This window comes from Lissotriton helveticus, chromosome 10, assembly GCF_964261635.1.
Source record: "Lissotriton helveticus chromosome 10, aLisHel1.1, whole genome shotgun sequence".
NCBI classification, from domain to species: domain Eukaryota; kingdom Metazoa; phylum Chordata; class Amphibia; order Caudata; family Salamandridae; genus Lissotriton; species Lissotriton helveticus.
The window spans coordinates 599,215,107-599,243,006 of record NC_136071.1 but is presented as its reverse complement, the minus strand read 5'-3'; the positions used below and the strand labels follow the sequence as shown (position 1 = coordinate 599,243,006).

General features: G+C 46.5%; 1 protein-coding gene across 1 annotated transcript in view; it reads left to right on the top strand.

The window, feature by feature from the left end:
* CREBBP (CREB binding lysine acetyltransferase) overlaps nt 1-27,900 on the top strand; it is a 1,783,742-nt gene that overhangs the window by 752,538 nt on the left and 1,003,304 nt on the right. Inside the window, exon 14 of the mRNA XM_078663125.1 lies at nt 5,442-5,861. Within this exon, the coding sequence (XP_078519251.1) occupies nt 5,442-5,861 (420 nt within the window). The remainder of the gene's footprint in view (nt 1-5,441; nt 5,862-27,900) is intronic.

Genomic DNA, 27,900 nt, shown 5'->3' with positions numbered 1-27,900 from the left:
CCTGGTACGTGAGGGAGAGTTCATTTCTAATAACCAAATTAGATGTTCCCTAGATGCTGCTGATACATCCGCCAGAGTTGTGAACACTAGTGTTCTTTTAAGAAGACACGCCTGGCTGCGCATATCAGGGTTTAAGCCGGAGGTTCAGACCTCAATATTAAACACACCCTTTGACAAGGAACAGCTTTTTGGGCCGGTGGTAGACACTTCACTTGACAAGATGAAAAAGGTTGCCGAAGTGGCAAAATCCATGTGAGCCCTTCAGTTTCCACAAGGCCGTGGTTCATTTCATCGCTCCTTTTATCGAGCAGAGTTCAAGAATGCTTCCTCCAACACTGCGTCCACCTATAAGGGTAATAACCAACCCTCAGGTTTCAAGGGTTTCTTTCAAGACCATTACAGAGGAAACGACAAGGGCAGAGATAGAGGTTCCAATACACGTACTTCACCGTCCAATACAAAGTAGTGACTTGCCCATAGTTCCCTGCGACCATTTAACACCTGTGTGGGGGGGGGGGGGGACTGACTGTCACAATTTCTACCAAAGTGGCAATCAATAACAACAGACAAGTACGCTCTCTAAATTATCCATTCTGGTTACTGCCCGGAGTTCATCAACACTCCTCCAAACATTCCCCCAAAGTCGCACAGACTTTCACTCGATCATCTCTAGAGCTTCTCAAGCAGGAGGTACAATCCCTACTACTAAAACAAGCCATAGAGCCGGTACCACCACAATATCAAGGGTCAGGTGTCTCCTTTTACTTCCTAATTTCAAAAAAGGACAGCTCTTTCAGACCCATTTTGGATCTCAGAGAACTAAATCTTTGCTTACAGTCACACCACTTCCACATGGTAACACTGCAACAGGTACTACCTCTTTTGCGAAAGGACGACTTTCTTTATACTCTAGATTAAAAGGACGCCTACTTTCATAGTCCAATCCATCCGGCTCACCGCACGTTTCTCAGGTTTGTGGTAGCAGGTCAGCATAACCAATTCAAGGTGCTTCCATTCGGAGTCACAACAATGTGCAAGCACACTTGCAACACAATTCAGCTGCTTCACCATCTAGGGTTCTCAGTCAATGTGTTGAAATCACATCTTCAGCCAAACAAAGTTCAGGATTACCTAGGAGCTACTGTGGATACTCAAAGGGCTCTCGCATTTCCCAATGCAGCCAGAATTCAAAACATTCAATCGCTCATTCTCAAATTTCATGCCATTCAATCACTTCCGGCTCAAGTGTTTATGCAACTGCTGGGAATGATGGCATCTTGTATCATGATTGTCTCCCATGCCCGGTTACACATGTGTCCACTTCAGGAATGTTTAGCCAGTCAGTGGAACCAGGCACATGGTCTATTAACTGAACTAGTGATGGTAAGCGGCCATACTCCTCTCTGCAGTGATGGAACACACAAAACCTGTCAAAAGGACGGCCGTTCATAGACCCGGTTCCACAGACAGTGTCAACAGCGGATGCATCTCTCACTGGATGGGGAGCTCATCTTCAACCACACACAGTGCAAGGGCTGTGGAGCACACAGCAACGGTTGCTTCACATCATTCATTTAGAGCTCATGGCAATCTTTCCAGCGCTCAAAGCCTTTCAAGATCATCTGTCTGGCAAAGCTGCTCTAGTCGGAACCGACAACATGACAGCTTTGTATTACATACAGTGGTGGGGGACACACACTCTCTCCAACTGTCCCACTTAGATATCAAATACAGGAATGGGAATTTCACTCTCAAGTTCTCCACTCATACTTCCAAGCCTGGGGAGTCGCTCACATAGACCTGTTTGTAATACCCGAAAACGCAAAATGGCAAAGCTTCGCCTCCAGGTTTCCACATCAGTTGTCCAAAGGCAATGCTCAATGGATGAACTGGTCAGGGATATTTGCCTACGCTTTTCTGCCTCTCCCACTCATTCCATCAGTGGTTCGGAAACTCAGGCAAACATCACTCACGCTAATACTAGTGGCTCCAACATGAGCACATCTAAGCTGGTTCACAACCCTGTTGGAACTCTCTCTGGTACCACACCAAAAATTACATTCAACCCCCAGTCTCCTCACACAGAGCCGTAGAGAAATCAAACACCCAGATCCCAAACAACTGAACCTTGGGATATGGCTCCTGAAGTCATAGAGTCTGAATCTTCCACCAGACTGTATGAACATTATAAGAGAGGCTAGAAAGCCTACCACAAGGGGCTGCTACGCTGCCAAATGGAAGCGTTTTGTTATCTATTGCAATAACAATCACAGCAATCTTCTTGATGCTTCCATAAAGAACATACTGTGCTACCTATCATATTTGCAGCAGTCAGCATTGGCCTTTCCATCCATCAGACTGCATCTCGCTGCAATAGCAGCCTACCTTCAATATAGGCAACACTTATCGTTATTTCGAGTGCCTGTCATCAAAGCATGTATGGAAGGACTAATAAGGGTTATACCACCAAGACTTCCACCTGCCCCAGTATGGAATCTTAACATAGTCCTCACAAGGTTAATGGGTCCACCATTTGAACCCATGCACAAGTGTGAAGTACAGTTCCTCACTTGGAATTCAGCTTTCCTCATTGCAATCACTTCATTGAGTAAAGTGGGTGAACTACAGGCATTAACCATAGAAGAACCTTTTTTCTAGTTACACAAACATAGAGTAGTTCTTCGTACCAACCCCAAATTCCTACCTAAGGTTGTATCTGCATTTCACATCAATCAGTCGGTTGAATTACCGGTGTTCTTCCCTCAACCTGACTGTTGCAGAACAAGCTCTACATACCTTAGATGTCCGAAGAGCTCTTTTTATTACACTGAAAGAACAAAATCGTTTCGTAAGAACAAACAACTCTGTCGCTTTTGCACCACCTCACTAGGGCAAACCTATCTCCAAATCAGGTATTGCTAGGTGGATTGTTAAATGTATTCATATTTGTTTTGAAAAAGCCAAAAAGACTCTCACAGTACACCCTAGAGCACATTCCATTTGCAAGTTGGGGGCTACTATTGCTTTCTTGGGAAATATCCCTATTACTGATATCTGCAAAGCTGCAACTTGGTCTACACCACACACATTCACCAAACACTATTGTGTAGATGTGTTAGCAAGATAACAAGCTAATGTGGGCCAAGTAGTACTTAGAAGGCTGTTTCAGACGACTCCATCAGTTATAGGATAGCCACCGCTTATGGGACACTGCTGTATAGGCTATGCACAAACATGTGATCTACAGCTCACATGCCTCGAACTGAAAATGCTATTTATCCAGTATGCATCTATTCTTTGCATGTCGAGCTGTAGAATCTTGTGCACCCACCCACCTCCCCGGGTACCTGTAACTGCTGTAGTTCTTCTGTTATAATTCATACATAAACATGATCATTTCTATTCTTTACTACTACTCCATTCTCTCACCCTCTGCAAAAAAACAATCTGAAGATGGAGTCAATGTACATGCACACAATCACCGAAAGGAGGAGTCACCTACCTTGTGACTACAAAGACTTCTTCAACGAAAAAGAAATTGCAAACATCCGGGCCCAACACTAGATGGCGATATATATGCCCAAGGATGAGATTCTACAGCTCTACATGCCAAGATCAGATGCTTACTGAGTAAGTAGCATTTTCCTTCACTTGAGCATCCGATTCGGTTACAGGCAGATTGGGATTGGTTTTATCTTTCACACCTTACAGTTCGGTTTCACGTCACAGAGTTGGTGATGTACTTAGATTTGTTTATTACCCTCCAGAGTAATTTCTACTTACTTGAGCACTCCGGTTCCATAGAATTTAGCAAGAGACAGATAGGTGATGGTTTCATTTTTTCCTACTTCCCAGCCCGTTTTCACTCCACTTTACCTTTCAGATTGAATTTTCTCTGATGAAGGGTTTCCTTAGTCCGAAATGCATTGGGACTGCACAAGCAGCGAGATTTGCATTAGATTCATTGATGCATCAATCCTACTAATTATATTTACATGAAATGCCACTAATTTCATGTTTGATCTGAGATTTGAAATATAGATGATCCAATAAATTTGAATTGGGAACCGATCAACATTTCAATTACTTTTGAATTAGGAACAATACTAGAATACTCCTGATTGGAAATTTTGCAGTGCATTCAGAGGACTTCACCCCTGGGTGGCGCTTCTACATATCTTTTACGTTACGCTTTTAATCAAAAAGCGATACCCTGTTGCGAGCATGAACAAGCTTAGCAACCAAAAGTCAATTTAAGTTTTTATTACTTTGGAGTGCGTGAACCACCTCATCTCTAGATGTACATATTTCCCTATAATAATTTACACACATTCTTTTTGGGTTCCGGGGTAACTTTCTACTCACCAAAAAGACCTTTAATGCCTCGTCCAGGGTAGTAGTAAGCGTTATATAAATACAATTACATAGGTTATTATGGTAAACCACTTTTGGAGTGGTGAATACATCTTCCCCATATTTGTTTTCTATGACAGCAGAGATTCAAATTCGTTCAAAGTGCCTCATTATTTATGGTGAGAAGAAAATGCTTCACTTTGATTGGCAGTAACTTTGATCATAATTGACGAATTTGAAGTAAAGTTTCCGAAATAGTATGCTTGAAGTTTCAATCCAATAAAGACTCAAGCATTTTAGCCAGTAGGAGAAAGGTCTTGAAGAATCCCAAAAGATTCATTTCCCTTACAAATGCCCATAGTTTCTTGATGCAGCTGAAACCAGTGGACAGTAGTTTACCAAATGTAATGTGAAGGCAGTGCATCTGCCAACACGGGATCTTTGCTTAGTTTTCTGTAAATCCATTCAGTAGAGTTTTATTTTATATAATAAATAGATTGATGAGCAATGGATCAAACCCTGATCCATTAAATAGTAATGATGTGTGCTGGCTTGACTTAAAGAAGAATGTAGGTGTTTTTGCCATTGAAACGAAGCGATGCAATGCTTTTAAGATGGTAACATGATCAAGGAAGAGAGTTGGACTCGGGTATTTAGATGTTGGGTACGTTTCTCATAGACAAGAGGGCACTACCTATTAATCTTAACAAAGCAGTTTGGGGTTCTGGAAATGTGTGTTTTTAATGAGATTACAGCTTCAGAGGTAGTTGGACTGCTCATAGTGTCAGAGTGATTTAGGCACCCACTGAAAAATCCTTGATATGAGCAAAGTTCAGATTACCTTATTATAGCCAGAGTTGTATGCTTTTACATAGGGAGTTACTGGAGATGTTGATGTAGTACGCATTATGTTTCTACATTTGTTTTCAGTCATTCACTATTTTATTAGAATTGAAAAGGGATTGGGAATTAAACCTCAATTAAAACACATGTGGGAATCTACACACATGACTGAATAACTTAATTTTGGAGAATAACAGTGATACAAAGATTTTTTCCTGACATGCTTTTTGTTTTTGTTACTACAGAGTCAAGTTTCTAGTAGCTCTCTTCCAATCAGCAACTCCTTAAATGTGATGGGCCCACAGAGTGGTCAAATGCCACGACCTGCACTTTCCCAGTCACCTCTTCATCAAACTCCTCCTCCTGTTGCCACTGCTTCTGGTATGCAGCCTATCCAACACCAGTCATCGTCAGGGATGACACCACCACAGCCAGCAGCTCCCACTCAGCCCTCCACCCCAATAAACTCATCTGGACAGACGCCAACACCAACTCCAGGATCTGTACCCACCTCCACCCAGACTCCGAGCACTCCCACAGTGCAAACAGCAGCTCAAGTTACTCCACAGCCACTCACCCCAGTACAAGTTCAATCAGTCTCAACTCCTCAATCAGTACAGCAGCAACAACCACCTTCTGTGCAGACTCCGCCTCCTGGAACTCCAGTGAGTAACATCCTTCCAACATGTTCAAGGACTAAATAATTGTTCTAATTATGTATATTTTTCTCTAAAATTGGCTTTTCAATAGCAGTGTCATTTGAGTACTTTCTAGGGTAATATGGAGTCTGTATACCTTAAGGGCTTTTGATGACGCTCGACCACTGTCACAAAAGACCTCCATCACACCACCATTGTAATTGCAAGCATTGACAGCTTTCTTAGTTTACATTTTTAGGTCTCTGCTAGAGATCACCTGTTTGGCCTCTTAAATACATGTTGTATATATTTTGTAGGCTACAGCCCGCCCCTAAGCTTCCCATTTGCTGGCTCCTTAGTCTCTCTATTATTATTTCACCCCATTTGTTCATGGAATGCATGAATCATACCTCTTCCTGTGTGAAACCAACCCTGATAGCATGGATCAAGTACTACTATACATCCACTGCTCCCTTTTTAGGGACTGTTTTAGGAACTTCTTTTTTTGTAAGCATTTCACAGGAGCGCTTGTGTTAAGTGGGCTCCCAAGCTGTTTCTGTAATTAAGCCTGTACATTTTGTTTTTATCTCTTCACAAATGCTGTACATTTAGAAACGGAGATCATGTTGGGTGTTTTTTTCTGAGGACTCTAGTTTTACTTTTCTTTCTCTGACTTCAAATTGAGAGAATTTTTTAAATGTCCTAGTGTTAGTGTAATCCAAATATTTTTAAAATACCTTTTCACTTCGTTCTCACTTATGTTTAATTGTATTCTAATCCTCACCACTATATAGCTCTCAAATAATTATAATGTCTACAGATATCCTGGTCGCCTAATATCAAATTATTTATATTTCCTGTGCTTCCTGAACTGACAATCACCTCAGGTTCGTTACCACATATACAAGTTCACCACATACCAAGATGGCTTCCAAAACAACACTCGAAGGTATTTTTATGCGCTGCTGACAAAACCATAGAGGGACTAACGATCACTTAACCTTTAAAAATGGCGCTCAATCAAAACGCTGTCTGCACATCAGAAGCGTCGCAATACCGGAATTCAACCCTTGATGGGTAAGAGGGCATACCATGCCCATTTTCTAGTAGCCAACTTGGCACCTGGCCCGCCATTAGTACCACAAGTAGTGTGTTTAAACTATCCTATTATACACCTCAACACATAAGTTTTCTTGGCATAATGACAGCTTACAGTGCTAGATGTGCAGCGTGTACCTAATTAGCCTGACTTAACTGCCTGATTTTGCATAATTCCTTAGTATATGCTGCACCCAAAATACATAGTCTGGGCACAATGACCACTCATAGCGACGGACACACTATTAGTACAACACTTTTTTTGCCAATAACTCTTGTTAAGTCTGCTTTTTTCCCTCACCCACCTGCACCCCCTCCTCACATAAAAATTGCTATAGCGAGCTTTTAGCTTACCACATCATAGTTTTTTTCTAGTGTCTTTTAGCCATGCTAAACAACAGATTTGCTGCTAAACAAAATGGCTAAGACACATTCACTTAGACAAAGCCAATAGCTTGGGCATTGCTGAGCCCTATTGGGTTTGCCAATGCTAGTGGGTTCTTTTGATTCATGTTTTGTCAAGGCATTTATTATTTTATATCTTTTTATTCTGTGATTGGACATTTTTTTACTCCCAGTATTTAATCTTTAAATTCCTTTGGGTTTTTTGTTACCTAGTATTTGAAAGTGACAGTAATGTATTTGTCAGTTTTATTTTATATGTTGTCTTACATCCATGCAACCATTTACTCATGTATTTGAGAATGTGGGAGTGCAGGGCGGATATACAGACGTGGAGACTGAATCTATTGTCGAACAGGTAATACTTTATTGTCAGTAGTCACAGTTTTCTGTTTGGTAACAGGGTTGCAAGTCTCTTCCTCTGGGTTGGTCTTCTCTTTCTAATGGTGGATGGATATCGATGCCTGTTGCGGTCCTCCTCCTTCAGGTTGGATGGAGATGGGTTGTGGATCTGGCTCGTCCTTTGTGCTAGCTTCACCCGGAGGCTCGCAAAGAGGAGAGAAAGGGAGCCTGTTTGTTGACTGTGACACAGGTGCTATTCCGTGACCTACACCCGGTAGTGCCTAAGGAGGTAATGGACTGTGACTGGGGTAAGATTTAGCAAACGAATGGAGTTTGGAGAAAGAAAATAACTAGGGAAATTATCGGGTTGTCAGGGCTTAGGGTGAGGACTGAGGGGGTCACGGTCAAGATAGTGGTGACTAGACCGATTAGCGCTTTGCAACAGCAATGCCCTTGTGCTCCCCCTGCTTCAAATTAGCCCTTGATCCCCTCTCCACCCACCTCCCGCTGCAGTACCAACCCACTCTCCCCAGAACCAGTCTCACTCACCGGCTCTGCCGCAACTCTCCTGAGTTGCGCACGCTCTTCAGCTTCCTCCGGTGGACGTCACCACTCTTCCGTCCAGTGGTTGTCGATCTCCACCGCCTCTTTGCCGCTTTGGTCGCTGTCCTCACTCCCAGCGTCCTGCTCCGTGTCTCGGTCCTTGCTCTCGTCGTCCTGCTCCGGGCCGCGGTCCTCGCTCTCGGCGTCCTGCTCCACGCTACGCTGCTCTTCCACGTTCGACTCCTCCCCCCTCTCCTTTCTTCCGCAGGTCAAAGACGCCTCTTCCTGTGGTTGTCCTGTTTTTACCGGTGCAGCCGTAGCGTTTCCGGGGTCAGCTCCTCCCACCTCCGACTCTGGGCCTCGCTGTGGGGAGACAGGAAAGGTGGGTGTGTCTTTTCCTCGGTTCAAGTATTGTCTGTCTCTGCCTTCGTAGTTCCGTCCTCTACATGCGGGGAATTCTGATCTCGGTAGTCCCAAGTATTTCAGGCCCCTGAAGTTCACCCTCTCACATCCCCTTCCCCTTGCTGTCTTACTACTAGGGGCTTTCCCTTGGTGATATCTTGATAAGAAGTCCACATTACCTTGGTCTGCTCCCTTTCGATGTTGTGTTTGGAATCTGTAGGGCTGTAGAGCCCAAAACCACCTCAATACTCTGTCATTCCCTTTATAGCATGCCAACCATTCTAAAGGTGCGTGATCAGTATAAAGGATAAATTCCCTTCCTTCTAGTTAGTACCTTAGTGTTTCTATAGCCCATTTGATGGCCAAAGCCTCTTTCTCTATTACAGCGGATGCATTTTCCAGCACTCCAAGTTCGGAATCGAAATAAACTTTTCAAAAAGGCCAAAAGGCCTTAGGATTCGTCGGTATTGTTTTCGATCGGTACCGAAAAGCGTTCTTCATACTTTACTTGCACTCCGGTCGTCGAATCGGGCCGTTAGGCCTTCTCGACGCCACGTGGACCGACGGTCGATGGAACGAAGTCCATTCAAATATTGCCCGCAGTGCAACTCGAAGTTTCCGCATACAGAGAAGCATCCTGTGTGCAACAAATGTTTATCACCAGATCATAATGAAGATAATTGCCTAGCTTGTGCCCAATTCCGGACCAAAAAGACGATCCGGATTCGGCGGGCGGCAAGGCAAAAAATGCAGAGGTCGGCACCGGAGCCCGAGAATATCTACGACGATGAGGAAGAACTAGTTGACGCCGAAGAGTTGGATCAAGAGGAAGATCTATACTCCGATTACGACTCTGAATATTATATCGACGAGGAAGAACAGATCGTCGAGGTCGAGGAATACGACCAAGACATCGTAGCTGTCAAAGACGACTCCGATGACGAGGGGCGAACCGTGAGTACACCGCCCCACGCAGACACTACGCCAATATCAGAGACTCAGGTCGAGGCATCGCCAACAGGCCTTAGCCAATATCTAAATACTGGTTCTATAGCCCCGCAAATCCGCCCGGCTAAGAACATACAAAAAGAGCCTTCTGAGACACGTAATCCAAAGACGATTCAATCGAAACCGAAAGTCATCGACACGACAGTCTTCGGACCGAACGTCGTCGAACCAAAGGTGATAAACACAAAGGGCGCCGCACCGAAAGCCAGCGTTTAATTTAAACCTTCGAAACCAAAGGCCATCGACTCTAACAAATCCAGTTCGACAGCCGGAAAGGAACAAAAGGTGGTCGACGAAGGCAAAAGGGCTACACCCAAAGCGGTGGTCGACCCGAAATCGAAACCAAAAGTAGACCAACAGAAAGTGGTCGAACTGAGAGCGGTCCAACCGAAGCCCATCCATCCAAAGAAGGGCATCGAGCCAAAGCCGCAGGCTCCAAGAACACCTCTACAGCCGAACAAGTCGGGACACCCAACAAAAATTATCGAACCGACGAAACACATCGGTCCGAAAAAAGTGGTGCAACCTGTAAAAGCTGTCGCACCGACAAAACCTGTCGGACAGACACTAAAGCCTCAAAAACAGATCCAGGCACCAAAAACGGTCCACCCGAATAAAGGCATCGAACCGAAAAAAGTGAAAACTAAACCTACGGCGCCAAGGCAAAAGACTGTGGAAGAGGAGATCATCCATCCAGACCCCTCTACAGAAGATCAGTCCAAACTATATATTGACCCAAACACTGGGAAAGTGACTGTTTATACTAAAAAGAAAAGACCAGTGCCTACTGAAGACTTTTCCAAAATACCACTCAAAAAGAAAAGAGACTGTGCAACCTCTCCTATTCTTTTCCAACCTATCTCTCCAGCTATGTCTACTACTCCATATGCACCATACTCACCTGCTCGCTCTGACTACAACCCAGATGTAGATCAGGACGCAGATGTAGGATTTGGATATCCACAAAACCCATATATAGACCCCAACTCACAGCCTTGGGGGGGTGGGGGGGATGACCCAGACACAGATGGGGCTCAACCCATTATAGATACAAATGTATACCCAGTTAAGCCATCACCTACAGAAGACACAGTGGCTTTCAACTCATTAATTTTTTATTTATTTTTATTTAGAAAGTTTTATATAGCGCAAACGTTACCCTTGGGTATCAGAGCGCTTCACATAATATATGAACAGGAGGTATATTAGAAATACAGAATACATATACATGAGGTAGATTAGACAAACCATTCACATAGCGTTACCCTAAAGGGAATGAATGAAGGTAGGTAGTTATAGTTCCATACATTAGGTGTAACCTACTGCTACAATTCACCTAGCATTGTCCTACTGGACTATGGTAGGTTATTTATACTTTACATAACTAGGCGTATCATACTGATATGAGGTAGATGCGGTTAGTACTAGCACCAGGATAGCATAATGCTAAAATTTTCAACCTGCGTCTGTCCCCAAGTTGACATAAAAGTTTATAACTTTTCTCCAATATCCTGTTAACTTCAATGCTGAGTTCCTGAATAGACCATACTGTCTTGGCTTTGATTATGCAACTTCTTCTAGTTCTCTCTGTGCTCTAGCCTCTAGGTCGTTACTGCTTACTGGACATTGTTTCTAGTTTCCATTCGATGCTCCGTGTGGGCCCTTTCCGATGCAGTGACGTTGAGGTCCGTACTTGACTATGTAAGGAACTTGTTCATTAGGAAGCTCTTAGCTTCCTTTTTGAATGTAATAATGTTAGTAATTTTCCTGATCTTCGGAGGGAGTGAGTTCCAGACTCTGGTGGCTGCCCCAGAGAACGCTCTGTCATAGGTTTTCTTTTTCCTGAATATGGGTGGCCTCAACAGCAGCTCCTTGGCACTTCTGGCAGGTCTGCAACCTCCCGATATCTCAATCTTCTGGGCCAGGTAACTCGGTGTTTTGTAGTGGAGTGCTTTGTGTGTGATACATGCCATTTTAAATTGGATTCTCGCTTCATATGGAAGCCAGTTTAACGCTTTTAGGTGAGGTGAAATATGGTCGAACTTCCTTGATCCGGTGATGAGCCTTGCCGTTGCATTGAGGCATGCTTTTAGAGGTGCCGTGGACATTTTTGGTAGACCTGCTAAGGTTGTACATCCGTATTTAATCCTTGAGATAACTAAGGATTGAATTGCTAGTTTGAGGTCTGCCGATGAGATGAACGGTTTCATTTTCCTTAAGTAGTTCAAGTGAAAGCGCGCACTTTTTGCCATTATTTTGATGTGTGCTTTCATGTCTAGATTCTTATCCAAGGTGACTCCTAACGATTTGGCTGAGTCCACCAGCGTAGGGGTGCAGTTTAGTGCTGTGATCATTTTGGTCCACTCTATCGTCTCTGAATTGATCTTAGATGGTGAAATTAATAGGAATTCCGTTTTTTGAGCATTCAGTTTCAGGTGATTACTGGTTAACCAATACATTGTCTTTCTTAACGCTTCATTGATTAACTTGATGTCCTCTAGAGATGCTACTTTGATGTAGATCTGCGTGTCGTCCGCGTACATGTGATAGGATATGTTTGCGTCTTGGAGGATTTCTGTCAGAGGTTCAACGTATAGGTTAAAGAGTGAGGGAGATAAGGTAGATCCTTGAGGGACCCCGATCGAGTTTGGACAAGAGGGGGATAAAGATTGGTTGACCAGGAATCTTTGTGATCTGTTCTGAAGGAAGGATTCAAACCATTTCAGTACCAGACCTGATATTCCCATCCTCTTGTGTAGCCTGTCTAGTAGTTTCTCATGATTTACCGTGTCAAACGCTGATGATAAGTCTAGAAGGACCATTAGACATGTTCTATTAAGATCTAGGGCCTGTAAGGCGTCATCCGCGATATGTAGGATCGCTGTTTCCGTGCTGTGTCCTGTTCTGAATCCTGGTTGGCAGTTGTCCAATAGTCTGAAGTTTGTGATGTGTTGGCTTAGTTGATTTTGTACACATTTTTCGATTAGCTTGGCCAGTAATGGAATATTGGTGACTGGGCGAAAGTTATTCGGATCTGCTGGGTCCGCTGTTGGTTTCTTGATGATCGGTGTAACTTGGCCTGCTTTCAGGCATTCTGGAAGGACCCCTTGCGATAGCGATGCATTTATTATTTTTGTCCATATTGGGATGATGACGTGATTGATATTTTGTAAACATTTGGTGGGGAGTGGATCATTGAAGTGGTTATTTGGTTTGATGTCCGCTAGTGTTTTGGCGATGGTATTCTGATCATACGTTTTGAAGGTGTCCCAGTGCGCTTTGTTTTTAGTTTCCTCAAGGTCGTTAGTCTGAATGTTATTGTGTAGACTGTGTGGTTGGATGAGTAGATTGTCCGCTTCAGCTTTGAGCTCTGTGTCCAATGTAATGGCCTTGTCGGTGAAAAAATTAGTAAATACTTCACAGCTCAGAAGGGTTTTAGTGGATTCTTGGGCCGATTTTGCTGATTTGTTGGATTGTTGCTTTAGGACCTCGAATAGTTTCCTTGGTCTGTTTTTGGCGTTATCCAATTCTGATCTAATATATTCCTTTTTAGACTTCAGGATCTTTTTGTTGTATTCATTCCTTATTTTCCTTAATGATTTCAGCTCTGGAGTTGCCGGGTTTTGTCTCCATTTCCTTTCGGCCATTCTCAGTTTCCCTCTATCCTCGTTCAGATCTTCATTAAACCATGGATTTTTGTCCTTTTCCGACACTCTTTTTAACTTTAGTGGCATAGTGGTGTTAACTAAGTTTGTGACTGTTGTGTTGAAGTGGTCTATTAGGTCATTCACGTTCTGCATGTCCTTCGGTAACTTGAGATCTTTCTCACATTCTTCTACTAATCGTTCGATATTCGACTCTTTAGTCTCCCGTGTCCACTTCTTGAGTTTAGTAGGCTGCTTAGTCTTTCCCCTTTTCAGCGTTGGCATTAGGAAGGTTATGACGTGGTGATCCGACCAGTCGCATGGCATAACTGATTGTAACTGTATGTTATTGCTTCTTGAAAGTATCCAATCAAGAATTCCTCCTTTCGAGTGTGTTGGTTGTGTGCATGCTTGGGTAAGGTTTAACTCAGTCAGGAAGTCCTTCAGAGTGTTGATCAGTTTGTCCTTATTGTCGTTCCAGTGTAAGTTAAAATCACCTAGGAATATGTTGTTAGAGTGAATGTTAGAATTTTCCGTGATAATCTCCATTAACTGGTCTATAAAGGTAGCATTATTTCCTGGGGGATGATAGATGACATGCAGGATGCAACTTTGAATGCCTGTAGATCGAACATTAAGGCCTAGGTATTCAAAGCCTTCCATAGGGTCGGATTGAATTTGGTTGATTTCTATATCAGATCGGTGGATGTAGGCTATCCCTCCCCCAATCTTTTTTGGTCTGTCCAGTCTTACTATGTTATACTGGGGGGGCACTAACAGGTCTATGCATGTTGATGATGATTCCGAAAGCCAAGTTTCAGTTAGGATAGCTATATCGATTTCCTGATTAATGATAAGAGCAGCAACGTCTGATGCATGCGTTACAGCTGACCTGCAGTTGAGCAACATGCATTTCACTGGTTTTCTTGCATTATTAGATTCCTGTTCACTCAGGTTCGTGGATATATGGACTTGCTGCAGGTTGTTGAAGTCTAGTTTCCTTCCATTTTGTTTGGATATTCTGTTAGCATCAATCGGAACAGTTTTAATTATCTCCCTTCTACTGTGTTCTTCGGGTTCGTAACTATTCAGTATTGACCTTGTTTCTTCTTCTGTTAAGTACCTGAGGGTTCTCTTTGGTCTATTTTGTCTGCTCGACATCTGCAGTAGTTCTTGCATGTGCTCAACTTTGGAGTGTGTATCTACCGTGAGTTCCAGGATGTTTTCCACTCTTTTCAGTGTGTTTTGTAAGTCTTTTGACATGTATTCAATTTGTGTCTGTATTCTATTCATTTCTTTTTGAGACTGCGGTCCTGTATTCATAGTGTTCCTCCTCTCTGTTCGATGCTCATCTTTTGTTTCCTCATGTGTAGGTTCCGTTCCTTTTCTCAGGTTCCTTTCCTTGGTGCCTCCGGTTCCATTAGCCATGTCTCTATTGTGTGGGATGTGTAAGGAAGACGCTCTTTTACGTGAACTCCCTTTCGGTATTTGGTGGTGACTATTTTGTGTGTTCCTACTTGACCTTTGACTTGTACATGGGGCGCTTGCTGGGGTGGTCGCGTTTTCCAGGTCACCTATGTTTAGGTTCTTACTGAGTGGCCTCTCTGACGGCGAAGTCATATCCTGTGAGCGCAGTCTTCGTTCTTCCCTCAGTGTTTGCTGCGGGGCCTTATTATTAGTGCTTATGGGTAATTCTTCACCGTTTTCAGTCATTTCATCCTGCCTGACTTCTCTCTCCATTGAGTCTTCTGGCGCTGTTAGGCATTGCGGCTCAGCGTCTTGGTGGGTCAGCGATGCTTCTTCCCTCTGTGCTTGTGCCGGATCTAGAGCTGTAGTAGTCCGAGGTAACCGATTTTCGGAGCTCTCTATACCATCGTTATTCCGATTGACTTTTGTCTCAGATGTGTCATTTAGTGACATTGCTTGTGGGGGGTGTTGATATTCATTAGGTCGATTACCGCCTGTGTCATTTGGATGCGTTCCGTGTCGCGAGTCCTGTGTGTCTCTCAGTAGAATGATGTCTGTGTTGGTAGAATCGATGGAGTCTGGACTATCTACTTGCCCATTCAGAGGGCGTTGTTGTTTCCTTGTGTTCTCTACACAATCCTTTAAAGTAGGGAATATGTGGTCAAATTTTTCTAAGTCGGCATTGGCTGCCTGTATAAGCACTATTCCATTCTTATATAGCGTTATGCACAAGTCTGCCTTGATTCTAGGTGACGGTGTGATCACTAGTTTAGTGCCATGTGGTATATTGCTGACAGATTGTATGTTGAGCTTCTCTGTAATGACTGTGCGCCATTTCGCCGTTTTCCTGGTAAAGAATATCATGTCGTTTGCGATCACGTTTAGGTCTTGATTACAGCACGGGTCCGAGATCAATGTGTCAGGGTTTTTCCTCAATAGATTGTGTTTAAATTTTTTGGCTGATGTTTTGGAAAGAAAGGGTGGATATTTTATGATGTGAGCATTTATGCCTGCCACTTCTAAGTTATTTTCGGTCATTTTTGTAGTTTGGTGACCCGCTTTTTGGTGTTGCTGTCTTTTAAGTGGGGAGAGTTCTTTTTAAGATGACTTCCAATGATCTTCTTAAATTAACTTAATTATTGTCTATCTTTTCTTCTTGTAGTCGACGTAGCAAGCGCTGTGTGAGATTTTCTCTTGCTTTTTGACTAAAATTTCTTCTTGGGGCCAACGTTGTGCATCGTTATGAGATCTCCTTCACTGTCGTATTTTCTATTGATTTCTTATTAGTATTAAACACATGATCCTCAATGTTTTTCTCAAACTTTTGCCAGGATTCTTTTCTCAGGTTCTCCTTGCTGCGTACCTATCTCCTCATAAGTATACTGCAGCCGTTTAGCCTTATTTGCGAGAAGCAGATTTTGCTCATGTGCTGCTGCTGTAGGGTTGTTTTCCCCACCGTCCTCCTTTTTTATGTTTTTTCGGGCCCAGGTCTTGTTTTTAACGGTTGGTTGTGCTTGTTTTTTGGTTGTTCTCTGCTCCTGATATCTTTTTAGTCGCCATTTTAGTGTCAGGCCGGGTTAGATCAGTTCCTCGCTTGCTAGCAGTGGTCCAACCGACTCCCCGTTTTCTAGTAACGTTTTCTGCTCTTTAGAGATGGCTTAGGTGATGGACTAGGTGAATGGGCAGCCCTCCGTTTTAGTTTTAGTCCGCCCTCTAAAACGCAGCTTCCCGAGGTCGTCGACCAAGCCAGGATCCCTTATTGCTAATTCTCTGTTTTCTTGTTGTATAATGAGGTGGTAACAGCTACCGCCCTCCGATTGCTTCGTCTTCCCCTATTCCGGCCGTTTTGCTACTTTATTTGACTAAGTGTCCTTTCCGGCCGCCATTTTGAGGTCAGGCGGGGCGGATTCAGCCTTCCTCGTCTTCTCCTTCCTGTTAGCCCCGCTCTTTCCCACCGGCCGCATCAAAGAAGGGGGGGGGGGGTCCGCAACTAGAGCGCAGCGTCTCTTCAGATCCTCTCCCTACCTCGGCGCGTCCAGACGGCACCTCTGGCAGCCCCTCTCCTGCTCCGTTTCCGCTCCTCTGCAGTCATGTGCAATGAAGCCTTCAACTCCCGATGTACTCCGCGGCACCGCAGCACCCGAGGGCAGGCATCGACTCCTCAGCCAGCGTCATCTCCCGACGGCTACCCTTCCGCTGTTCAGGTAGGCTGATTTCTTCTTTCCAACTCGCTTTCTCCAATTCGCGCTGTTTCCAGGCGAGTTCAGCTCTCGTTGTGTTCTGCTTACGGTGGCCGGTCGCTGGAGGGGTTTACTTCGGGATTTATACCGTTTGGTAATCCCTAACCCCGGAGCTCCTGCCTAGAGCTCCTACTTGGCGGCCATCTTCGAAATATTAATAGACAGGGCAGCACTCTACCATAATGTAGATATGCATTCAGATGCTATAGAGGAGTTTTTTCTGTTTGATACACTTGCAACATCAGAAAAAAGTGTCAAAACACTTCCAATTTTAAAAGGGGTCCTCAAGCACACAAATGACATATTAAAAGACACTGCTAGGGCACGTGTCATCAACCCTAGAATTGAGAAGAAGTATAGGGCTGCACCAGTAGACCCTACTTACATCAGGGGACAACTGCCTTTAGATTCATTAGTGGTATCCAACGCACGAAAGCGTGCTAATTCCCAAACTACTGGAGTGGCTCCTCCTCCTGATAAGGAGTCTAAGATTTTAGAAGCATCAGGCAAGAGAGTAGCTGCTCAAGCAGCAAACTCATGGAGAATAGCCAATACTCAAGCCTTACTGGCTAGATATGACAGGGTGCACTATGACAGCCTAGAAGGACTTCTCCAACACTTACCTGAGCCTTTCAAGGAGCAGGCAGATGAACTTATACAGGAGGTGAAGCTCATCACCAATGCCTCCATTAAGTGTGCTTTAGACGCGGCAGATACAGCTGCCAGATCTATCAACACAAGCGTACTGCTTAGGAGACACGCATGGCTTCGCATATCTGGATTTAAGAATGAAGTCCAAACCACAATTCCTACCAGCCATTAAACCCTGATTTTTTTGTTTGGTCCAGCCGTTGACTCAATTCTGGACAAAATGAAAAAGGACACAGAGACTGCAAAGTCAATGGGAGCTCTTCAGTCCCAACAACACAGAGGCTCGTTTCGTCGCTCCAACTATAGAGGAGGAGCACGAGGTAATACATCGCAGCAATCCTCCACATGCAAAACTAATACACAATCCACATACAATAAGAACACAAATCGTGGTGGATACCGAGGAAATAATAACAAGGGCAGAGGTCGTGGAGGCAATACCAATAGATCCTCCACTAATACCAAACAGTGACTTCTTGGCACTACCCCCAGACCATACAACACCGGTCGAGGGAAGAGTACAACAGTTCCTAGTAGTCTGGCTAAACATCACTACAGACAAGTGGGTCAGGCAAATTATCCAAGATGGCTATTGCCTAGAACTCACATCAACACCACCCAACATCCCACCTGTACACCGTCCAATGTCAAAGGAACATATAACATTGTTGCAGCAAGAGGTCATCAGTATGCTTCAAAAGGGGGCCATGGAACCGGTCCCATTAAAGCATCAAGGGACAGGAGTATACTCACTATACTTCCTCATTCCAAAAAAGGACGGGTCTCTCAGACCAATATTGGACTTCAAGCCCCTCAACCAATACATTTTATCAGAGCATTTTCACATGCTCACTCTGCAACAAGTCTTACCACTGCTACAACAGGGAGACTTCCTAGCAACTCTAGACCTCAAAGACGCATATTTTCATATACCGATACACCCTGCTCACAGAAGTATCTCAGGTTTACCATTCAAGGGCAGCACTACCAGTTCAAAGTACTACAATTCGGTGTAACAACAGCTTCACGGGTGTTCACAAAATGCCTAGCAACAGTGGCGGCGCATCTCAGGAGACAACACATTCATGTGTATCCATATCTGGACGATTGGCTAATACAGGCACCATCAGCCCAGCAATGTGCCAGCCACATGTCAAAGACCATTCATCTCCTGCACAGTCTAGGTTTCTCGCTGAACTACCCAAAGTCACACCTACAACCCTCCCACGTACAACAGTACCTGGGAGCAACAGTAGATTCACTAGCAGCAAAGGCATATCCAAACACTGCACGGATCAACGCAATGCAAACGTTAATCCAAAGGTTCAAACCACAAAAATCATTGCCAGCACGAGTGTTTATGCAACTAATAGGCATGATGGCCTTGTGCATATTCATAGTCCCTCATGCCAGACTACACATGCGTCCACTACAGGAGTGCCTAGCAAGGCAGTGGAACCAGGCTCAGGGACAATTAAAAGACCTAGTGTTGGTGACCAGTCGGGCATACAACTCTCTGCATTGGTGGAATACTCAAAACCTTTGCAAAGGACGACTGTTCCAGGAGCCTGTCCCACAAATAGTGATGACAGCGGACGCATCCCTGCTAGGCTGGGGAGCCCATGTCCTGCATTACACAGTCCAGGGACTATGGACTATACAACAGAAAAAGATGCACATCAACCTACTAGAATTGATGGCGGTCTATCTAGCCCTAAAAGCGTTCATGAAACACTTATGCAACAAGACTGTGTTGATCCGGACGGACAACATGACAGCTATGTATTACATTCAAAAACAGGGAGGAACACATTCCCCACAGCTGTCGCACCTGGCTCAGAGTGTGTTGAAATGGGCCATTCAAAGGAACATGTTTCTCATGGCAGAACACCTCCCAGGCAAGGACAATCAAATAGCCGACCTGCTCAGCAGGCACAGTCAACAGATGCACAAGTGGGAGATTCACCCCAATGTGTTCCAACCATTCTTCCAGCAGTGGGGACAACCGGAGATTGATCGATTTGCCACAAGCGAAAACGCAAAATGCCAGTACTTTGCCGCCAGGTTCCCACATCCGCAGTCGCAGGGCAATGCTATATGGATGAACTGGTCAGGCAAATTTGCGTATGCTTTTCCCCCAGCTCCATTAATACCGCTAGTGGCACGCAAGATGCGCCAACATTCGCTAATCTTAGTTGCTCCCACATGGGCGAGGCAACCCTGGTACACAACGTTCCTAGAACTGTCAGTGGTGCCGCATCAAAGACTGCGACTCACACCCAGTCTTCTAACTGAGAGCCATGGCGAAATCCAACACCCAGACCCGCAACAGCTGAACCTGGCGATCTGGCTCCTGACATCCTAGAGTTTGGATACCTGAACTTGCCTCCAGACTGCATGGATATTATCAAAGAGGCAAGAAAACCCACTACCAGGGCATGTTATGCAGCAAAGTGGAAACGTTTCGTCATTTACTGCAGTAACAACGATATAAACCCATTAGATGCTTCTACACAGAACATCATTTGCTATCTCTTGCACCTACAACGTTGCAATTTAGCCTACTCATCCATCAGGATACATTTGGCTGCGTTAGCAGCATATCTCCAAAACAGGCAACACCTTTCACTGTTCAGAGTGCCAGCAATTAAAGCATTTATGGAGGGACTAAAACAAGTTATTCCCCCAAAACACCCACCTTCACCAGTCTGGAATCTAAACATCGTTTTAACCAGACTTATGGGACCACCTTTTGAACCACTACACTCATGCGAACTACAATTTCTTACTTGGAAGGTGGCTTTCCTTATTGCCATTACTTCACTTAGAAAGTTGGTGAGCTACAAGCCCTAACTATTCAAGAACCATTCATTCAAGTACATGCAAATAGAGTAGTTCTCAGAACAAACCCTAGATTCCTGCCAAAAGTGGTATCCCATTTTCATATAAATCAAACAATAGAACTGCCAGTCTTCTTTCAAAATCCACAGACAGTAGCTGAAAGGGCCTTGCATACTCTAGATGTCAAGAGAGCTCTGCTATACTATATAGATAGAACTAAGGCACTTTGAAAGACAAAACAGTTGTTTGTTGCTTTCTCAACCGCAACACAAAGGCAACCCTATTTCAAAATCAGGTGTGGCCAGATGGATCGTTAAGTGTATTCAAATATGCTATTTAAAGGCAAAACGCACCTTAACAGTTCCCCCAAGAGCGCATTCTACACGCAAACTAGGGGCATCCATGGCATTCCTAGAAAATATTCCTTTACACGAAATTTGTAGAGCAGCCACATGGTCAACCATACATACATTTACCAAACACTATTGTGTAGATGTACATTCCAAACAGCAAGCTGCTGTAGGACAGGCTGTTCTCAAAACTCTTTTTCAGACTGCTGCAGCTGACACAGGTGGCCACCGCTAGGGGAGATACTGCTATACATTCTATGCACAGATATGAATTCAGCAGCCCACATGCCTCGAACGGAATATGCTACTTACCAGTATGCATCTGTTCTTGGCATGTAGGGCTGCTGATATTCATATCGCCCACCCGCCTCCCCGGTGCCTGTTGCAGCTGTAGCATTCACTCTTTGCATGGACATCTCTTACTGTACTATACTCCATCTCTGCCACAATGGCGAAAAACAATCTGAGGATGGAGAAGATATCCATGCGCACTGTAGTCCGAGGGAGGAGCCACTTATCTTGTGATACTTCGAAGACTCTTCCACGATCTATGCACAGATATGAATATCAGCAGCCCTACATGCCAGGAACAGATGCATTCTGGTAAGTAGCATATTCCTTCTGCTCCTTCGGGAATAGCTTCCGGCTGATATACAAGATAGGTCTCTCCTCACCCTGTCTCGTTACTTGGGATAACACTGCTCCTATTCCTTGGTCAGACGCGTCTGTCTGTAGGGCAAAGGGGAGTGAATAGTCAGGACTGGCTAATACCGTGTCCGATGTGAGGGATCTCTTAAGGGATTCAAAGGCTCGTAAGATCTCTTGGGTGGGATGTTCTAAATGTGCCTCTGTATTTGTTGTTTTCTGCAAAAGATTTGTGAGGGGGGGCTGCTGTTTGAGAAAAGTTAGGAATAAATCTTCGGTAATAACCGAGTAATCCTAAGCAGGCTCGGAGATCTTTCTTGGTTTTTGGCAATGGGATTTTGGAGATGGCCGATAATTTGGAATCCTGTGGTCGTATCACTCCTTCTCCTAATAAATAGCCCAAATATTTGACGGTTTGGGCTGCCAGATGACTTTTTCCTGGGTTGATCTTAAGACCATGCTGTCCTAATGCCTTGATTACTTGAGACAGATGGCCCATATGTTGGTCCCAGTTATCGCTATAGGTGACTGTCATCTATGTTCACGCCGGCATACTTCTCATGGGGCCGTATAATAAAATTCATGGCCCTCTGGAAAGTAGCCGTGGCTCCATGCAAACCAAAGGGCAACACTTTGAATTGGTACAACCCGTCTAGAGTGGAGAATGCGTTTTTTCTTTATCTTGTGGACGCAGAGGTATTTGCCAATACCCTTTACAAAGGTCCAGGGTGCTAATGTATTTGGCTCTCCCTATTTTCTCCACCATTTCGTCCACTCTTGGGAGGGGATATGTGTCGAACTCTGAAATTTTATTTACTTCTCGAAAGTCCATGCAAAAACACTCTGAGCCGTCTGGCTTCGGTACGAGGACTATAGGTGAGTTCCACTCGCTGATGGATGACTCTATAATATACATCTGTAACATCTTCTGCACCTCCTCACATATAGTAAGGCGGCGTGCCTCCAGTATTCGATAAGGTCGAAGGCGCACCAGTTTACCAGGAGTGGTTTTGATGGCATTTTCTACCAGGGATGTTCTCCCTGGGGTCATGGAAAAAACGTCGCTAAGGGGTAGAAGAACGTCTGTTAGTATGTTTTTATGAGTGAGCAAAAGAGCAGAGTCCATGCACTGCTCAAAGAAAGGAACCTCTTTCCCTGTATTCGCAGCAAGGGTCGGTACGGGCCCCTCCCATTTTTTCAAAAAATTAGTGCGATAAATTTGTGCGGTGCCTCGAACCGGATCCAATTCGATGCGATACGTAACAGGTGTTACCTTTTCTGTTACTATGTATGGACCCTGCCACTGACCCAGTAGTTTATGGTCTGACGAGGCCATCATAAGTAAGACAGGATCACCTACATCAAAGTTCTTCTTTTTCGCTTTTGTATCGTATTGAGCTGATTGGGCTTCCTCTAGGTTAGTGCGGACGATGGCCCTGATCTGACTCAAATGGGTCTTACTAACGGTTTGGTGTTGTCTGGTTCGGTTTCCCATTTTTCTTGAGCCATTTCCAGCAATGTTCTAGGCTGATGGCCATACAACAGCTTAAAGGGCGAGTACCCCTGTACTTTTCTGTACCTTGCATCGCACGGCGAACAGTGGCGGGGGTTGCATATCCTCCCATTTCCTGGTTTCTAGGTCTAGAAGTTTTTTTAGTGTGGTCTTAAAGGTGGCATTATATCTTTCGACTACCCCGTCTGTTTGTGGGTGATTGGCTGCTGTTCTTATCTGTTGTATCCCCAATTGGACGCATACTTGCCTCATGACTTTAGATATGAACGGGGTTCCCTGGTCTGTTAAAATTTCCTTCGGGAAACCTTCTCTTGAAAATACGGTTACCATAGCCTTCGCAATATAGGTGGCATCTGGCCCGCGTAAGGCTATCGCTTCGGGGAATCGGGTGGCATAGTCAACAATGACCAAAACACATAGACACCCACTCCTAGAAGGCAACAAAGGACCTATGATGTCCATGCCTACTCTACGGAAGGGTTCTTCTATGATTGGGAGGGGATTTAGGGGGGCGCAGGGTGGTTTATACCGGCTGTGTCGCTGACATTTGAGGCATTCCTTACAATATATTTTTACTTTTTGAAAAATGCCAGGCCAATAGAATCGCTCTGTGATCTGCTTCTCGGTTTTGTCAGCCCTAAAGTGTCCCCTTAATAAATTGCTATGGGCCAGGAACAGCACTTTCTCCCTAAAGGTACGGGAAATCAACAATTGGGGTGTTTGGGTGGAACTTCCCTTCCTATATAACAACCCGATCTTCATAAAAAAATAAGGACCTACATGAAGGGGGTCTTCTTGGTCTGAGGCGTTCTTCCAGGCTTCTTGTAATACCGGATCTTCTCGTTGGGCAACACGAAAATTCCTGTTGGTTTCCCAGGGATTTTCTTCCGGTAAGACCTGTTATACGGCAGGGGTCTTTCCTTTCTCTGCCCTTCTCTGTTTTCGGCTCTTCCGTGGTTTGGAAATCAGCCATCCCGGTTTTTCCTCCCCTGAGAAGGGGGCTACGGCCCACCAGTCTTCTTTGCTCGGGTTGTGCTTTATCATCTGGGGAAGGTGTGGGTAATCATTCCCAAGAATGACTTGTTCTGGTAAGTTAGGAATGAGTCCCACCTTCAAGGATGTACCAGGATCGTTCTTGTGTTGAATCTGGACTCGGGTAGTCGGATCTTGTTTGGTATCCCCGTGTACGCAACGTATAGCATCTGAAAGAGACACGTTAGAGATATCCCCGGCGTCAGACTGGATCCGGAAACTTTTGCGTAGCAGTACCCTTGCGCGTCGGTAGGCGTCGTCTGCGGCTCCACGTCCGTCGGCATCGTGGGCGCCGTGATGACATCGTCGGAGTACTTGGACGCCGCCTCCGCGTGGTGACGTCAGTTCTTCTTTTTTCCGCGCCAGCAAGCGCAGATCTGGAAAAAGCAGTAACCCTTAGTCAATTTTTGACTAACTTTTTGGATCATTTTTGATAATTTCTCGAAGTCTACGACTCCGATCGGTGCCGTAGGGATGCCTGGCTTTAAGCACTGCGAGGATTGCGACCGCACGATGTCGGCCACAGATCCTCACCACCTGTGTCTAACTTGTCTAGGCGTCGACCATGACGACAAGGCCTGCTCCGACTGCCGGGCCCGCTCTTCGAAAGCCAGGCGGGAGCGGTCCCGCAGGCGACTCGAACTCCGGCAGTCGGTCCCGCGTCGCGAGAGGTCTCTGTCCCACGGGAGGTCGAGTGACAGGTCACGGGCTCGGAGCCACCACAGTTCCGAGAGTAGGCCGCACTCCGGGTCGAAGTCGTCGTCCGGTAAGAAGCACAAGAAGTCCAAGAGGCGTCATCGCTCTTCGGACTCCCCCGACGCTTGCGCGATGCGGCCGGGGGTTCGGGTGACACCACCCACGCGGCTCTGTCGGAGTGCCGGTCCCTGGGCTAAACGCGACGCCGGAGGAGATCGAGCACTTCCTCATGGCCATGAGGAAACTCTCTCCTCTGACGGGCTCCGCGGCGCCTTCGGGCCCAGCGGACCCGTCTGGGGCCTCTAGCGGGTCGGGGGCTTCGGCCCCGACGCCGTCGGGTGCTCAGGCCCCGACGCCACCAAAGCCTTCGGGCCCGGCGCCGTAGGGCCCCACAATCCCGACGCCGCCGGTGCCTTCGGGTCCAGCGCCGCAGGGTCCAGCGGCCCGACGCCGCCGGTGCCTTCGGGTCCGGCGCCGCAGGGTCCAGCGGCCCCAGCGCCGCCGGCGCCTTCGGGCCCGGCGCCGCGGGACCCCCCTAGACCTTCTTCGGGATCTGGATCGTCGCCGGTGGACCTTACGACCTCCCCGGCGTCGGACCATCAGGTGTCGTCTCCGTCCCTGATGCCTCCTTCGTTCCTGTTCCGACGTCTGGACGGCCCCGATGGGCACCGCTCCAGACGTCTTTTGGAGAGTTTCACTTCTATGAACAGGCCCCATTGATTGAAAACCCTGAGTATCAGGAGATGGGTGATGAAGGGGATTGGGAGGGGTCTGAGGACCCTCTGACCCGAGAGTGTCAATCAATCAATCAGGGGTTTGTTAAAGCACGGCTACTCACCCGTAAGGGTCTCAAGGCGCTAGGGGTGGGGGGGGGGGGGGGGGGTGCAGGTTCCATTCCATCAAGGAGGGGGGTCTGTCGAAGAGCCAGGTTTTGAGGTTTCTTGCGAAGATGGGGAGCGATGTTGTCTGTCTGAGGTGGAGCGGAAGGGCGTTCCATGCTTTGGCCGAGAGGAAGGAGAAGGAGCGTCCTCCCGATCTGGTCTTTCTGGTGCGGGGAACCACGGCGTAGGAGAGCTGGGCTGATCGTAGGGTCCTTTGGGGTGCGTGGAATTTGAGTGGGCTGTTCAGGTATGCTGGTCCGGTGCCGTGGAGGGCCTTGTGTGCATGGGTGAGCATCTTAAAGGTGATTCTCGCCTCGACGGGGAGCCAGTGGAGTGTGGGCAGGTGCTGGGAGATGTGGCAGTGTTTTGGCAGGTTGAGGACCAGTCTTGCGGCGGCGTTCTGGATGTTCTGTAGCTTGCGGATGAGGTTTTTGTTTATTCCGGCGTAGAGTGCGTTGCCGTAGTAGAGTCTGCTGGTGACCAGGGCGTGAGTGACTGTCTTTCGGTGTTCGAGGGGGATCCATTTGAAGGTCGTACGAAGGAGGCGGAGGGTGTGGAAGCAGGAAGATGAGACAGAGTTGATCTGGCGGTCCATTTTGAGCTCGGAGTCCAGGATGATTCCCAGGTTGCGTGCGCGGTCTGTGGGGGTTGGCGGGTTTCCGAGGGCGGTGGGCCACCAGGTGTCGCTCCAGGCGTCGGGGTTTTGGCCCATGATGAGTACTTCTGTTTTGTTGGTGTTTAGTTGTAGGCAGCTGTTTTTCATCCATTTGGCGACGGCTTCCATGCCTTCTCGAAAGTTGCGTCTGGCGGTGTTGGGCTCGTTGGATAGGGAGAGGATGAGCTGGGTGTCGTCTGCGTATGACACGATGTTGAGTCCGTAGGCTCTGACGATGGGGGCAAGTGGAGCCATGTAGACGTTGAAGAGCGTCGGGCTGAAGGTGGAGCCCTGGGGGACTCCGCAGGTGGTAGGTGTGGGGTCCGTGAGGAAAGGGGGGAGTCTGACCCGCTGCGTCCTGCCGGAGAGGAAGGAGCAGATCCAGTCGAGGGCCTTGTCTTGGATTCTTGCGTCGTAGAGTCTGCGTATTAGGGTGCGGTGGGAGACTGTGTCGAACGCCGCTGATAGGTCGAGGAGGATGAGGGCTACTGTTTCTCCTTTGTCCAGTAGGGTGCGGATGTCGTCTGTTGCGACGAGGAGGGCGGTTTCAGTGCTGTTTTTTTCTGAAGCCGGATTGGGAAGAGTCGAGGATGTTGTGTTCTTCAATGAATGTGGCGAGTTGGCTGTTGATGGCTTTCTCGATGACTTTCGCTGGGAACGGGAGCAGGGAGATGGGTCTGTCGTTTTTGAGGTCCGCTGAGGGTTTCTTTAGGAGGGGGTTCACCTCGGCGTGTTTCCAGTCGTCGGGAAACGAGGCGATCGCCAGGGAGCGGTTGATGGTGTGGCGGAGCATGGGTGCGATGGTGTTGGCGGCTCTGTTGAAGATGTGGTGGGGGCAGGGGTCCGTGGGGGCCCCTGAGTGGATTGACTTCATTGTCTTCAGTGTGTCTTCGGTGGTGAGGGCTGTCCAGTCATCAATCGCTGGTTTCCGGGTGTCGGGGGTGGTTGGTGAGGGTTCAGTGTGTTGGTTGTCTTCGTCGAAGTGGTCGTAGATGCTCTTGATTTTGTGGTGGAAAAAGGTGCTGAGTTTGTCGCAGAGGTCTTGTGAGGGAGGGATGTCGGTAGACTCGCTGGTGGGTTGGGCGAACTCCTTGATGATGCTGAAGAGTTCCTTGCTGTTGTGTGCGTGGGTGGAGATTCTGTCTTCAATCGCGTTTTTCCTCGTTTATCTGATGAGTTGATGGTGGGCGTTGGTGGCGGCTCTGAAGTTGTTGAGGGCTTCTGTGGATTTGGTGTTTCTCCAGGCCTTTTCGAGGCGGTGGCATGTGCGCCTGGATTCTCGAAGTTCGGTGGTAAACCATCTGGCTTTCTTTGTACGGGTATTGTTGTTTTTCTTGAGCGGGGCTATGGTGTTGGTGCTGTCCGAGATCCATCTATGCAGGGTTCGGGCTGCGGTGCTGGGGTCGTTGTTTTCCGCGATGGTTGGGGTGGAGTTGTTGAGTGAGGAGGTGAGCTGGTCGTTGGTGATTTTGGTCCAGTTTCTTTGTGGAAGCAGGTGCTGGTGTCTGTGGATGGTGGGTGTTCTGAAGGTGAAGTGGACGCAACGATGGTCGGTCCATGGGAGTTCGGTGGTGTGGCTGAAGGTGATGGAGTTTCCTGTAGTGAAGAGGGGGTCGAGGGTGTGACCTGCTGAGTGCGTGGGCTCGGTCATTATCT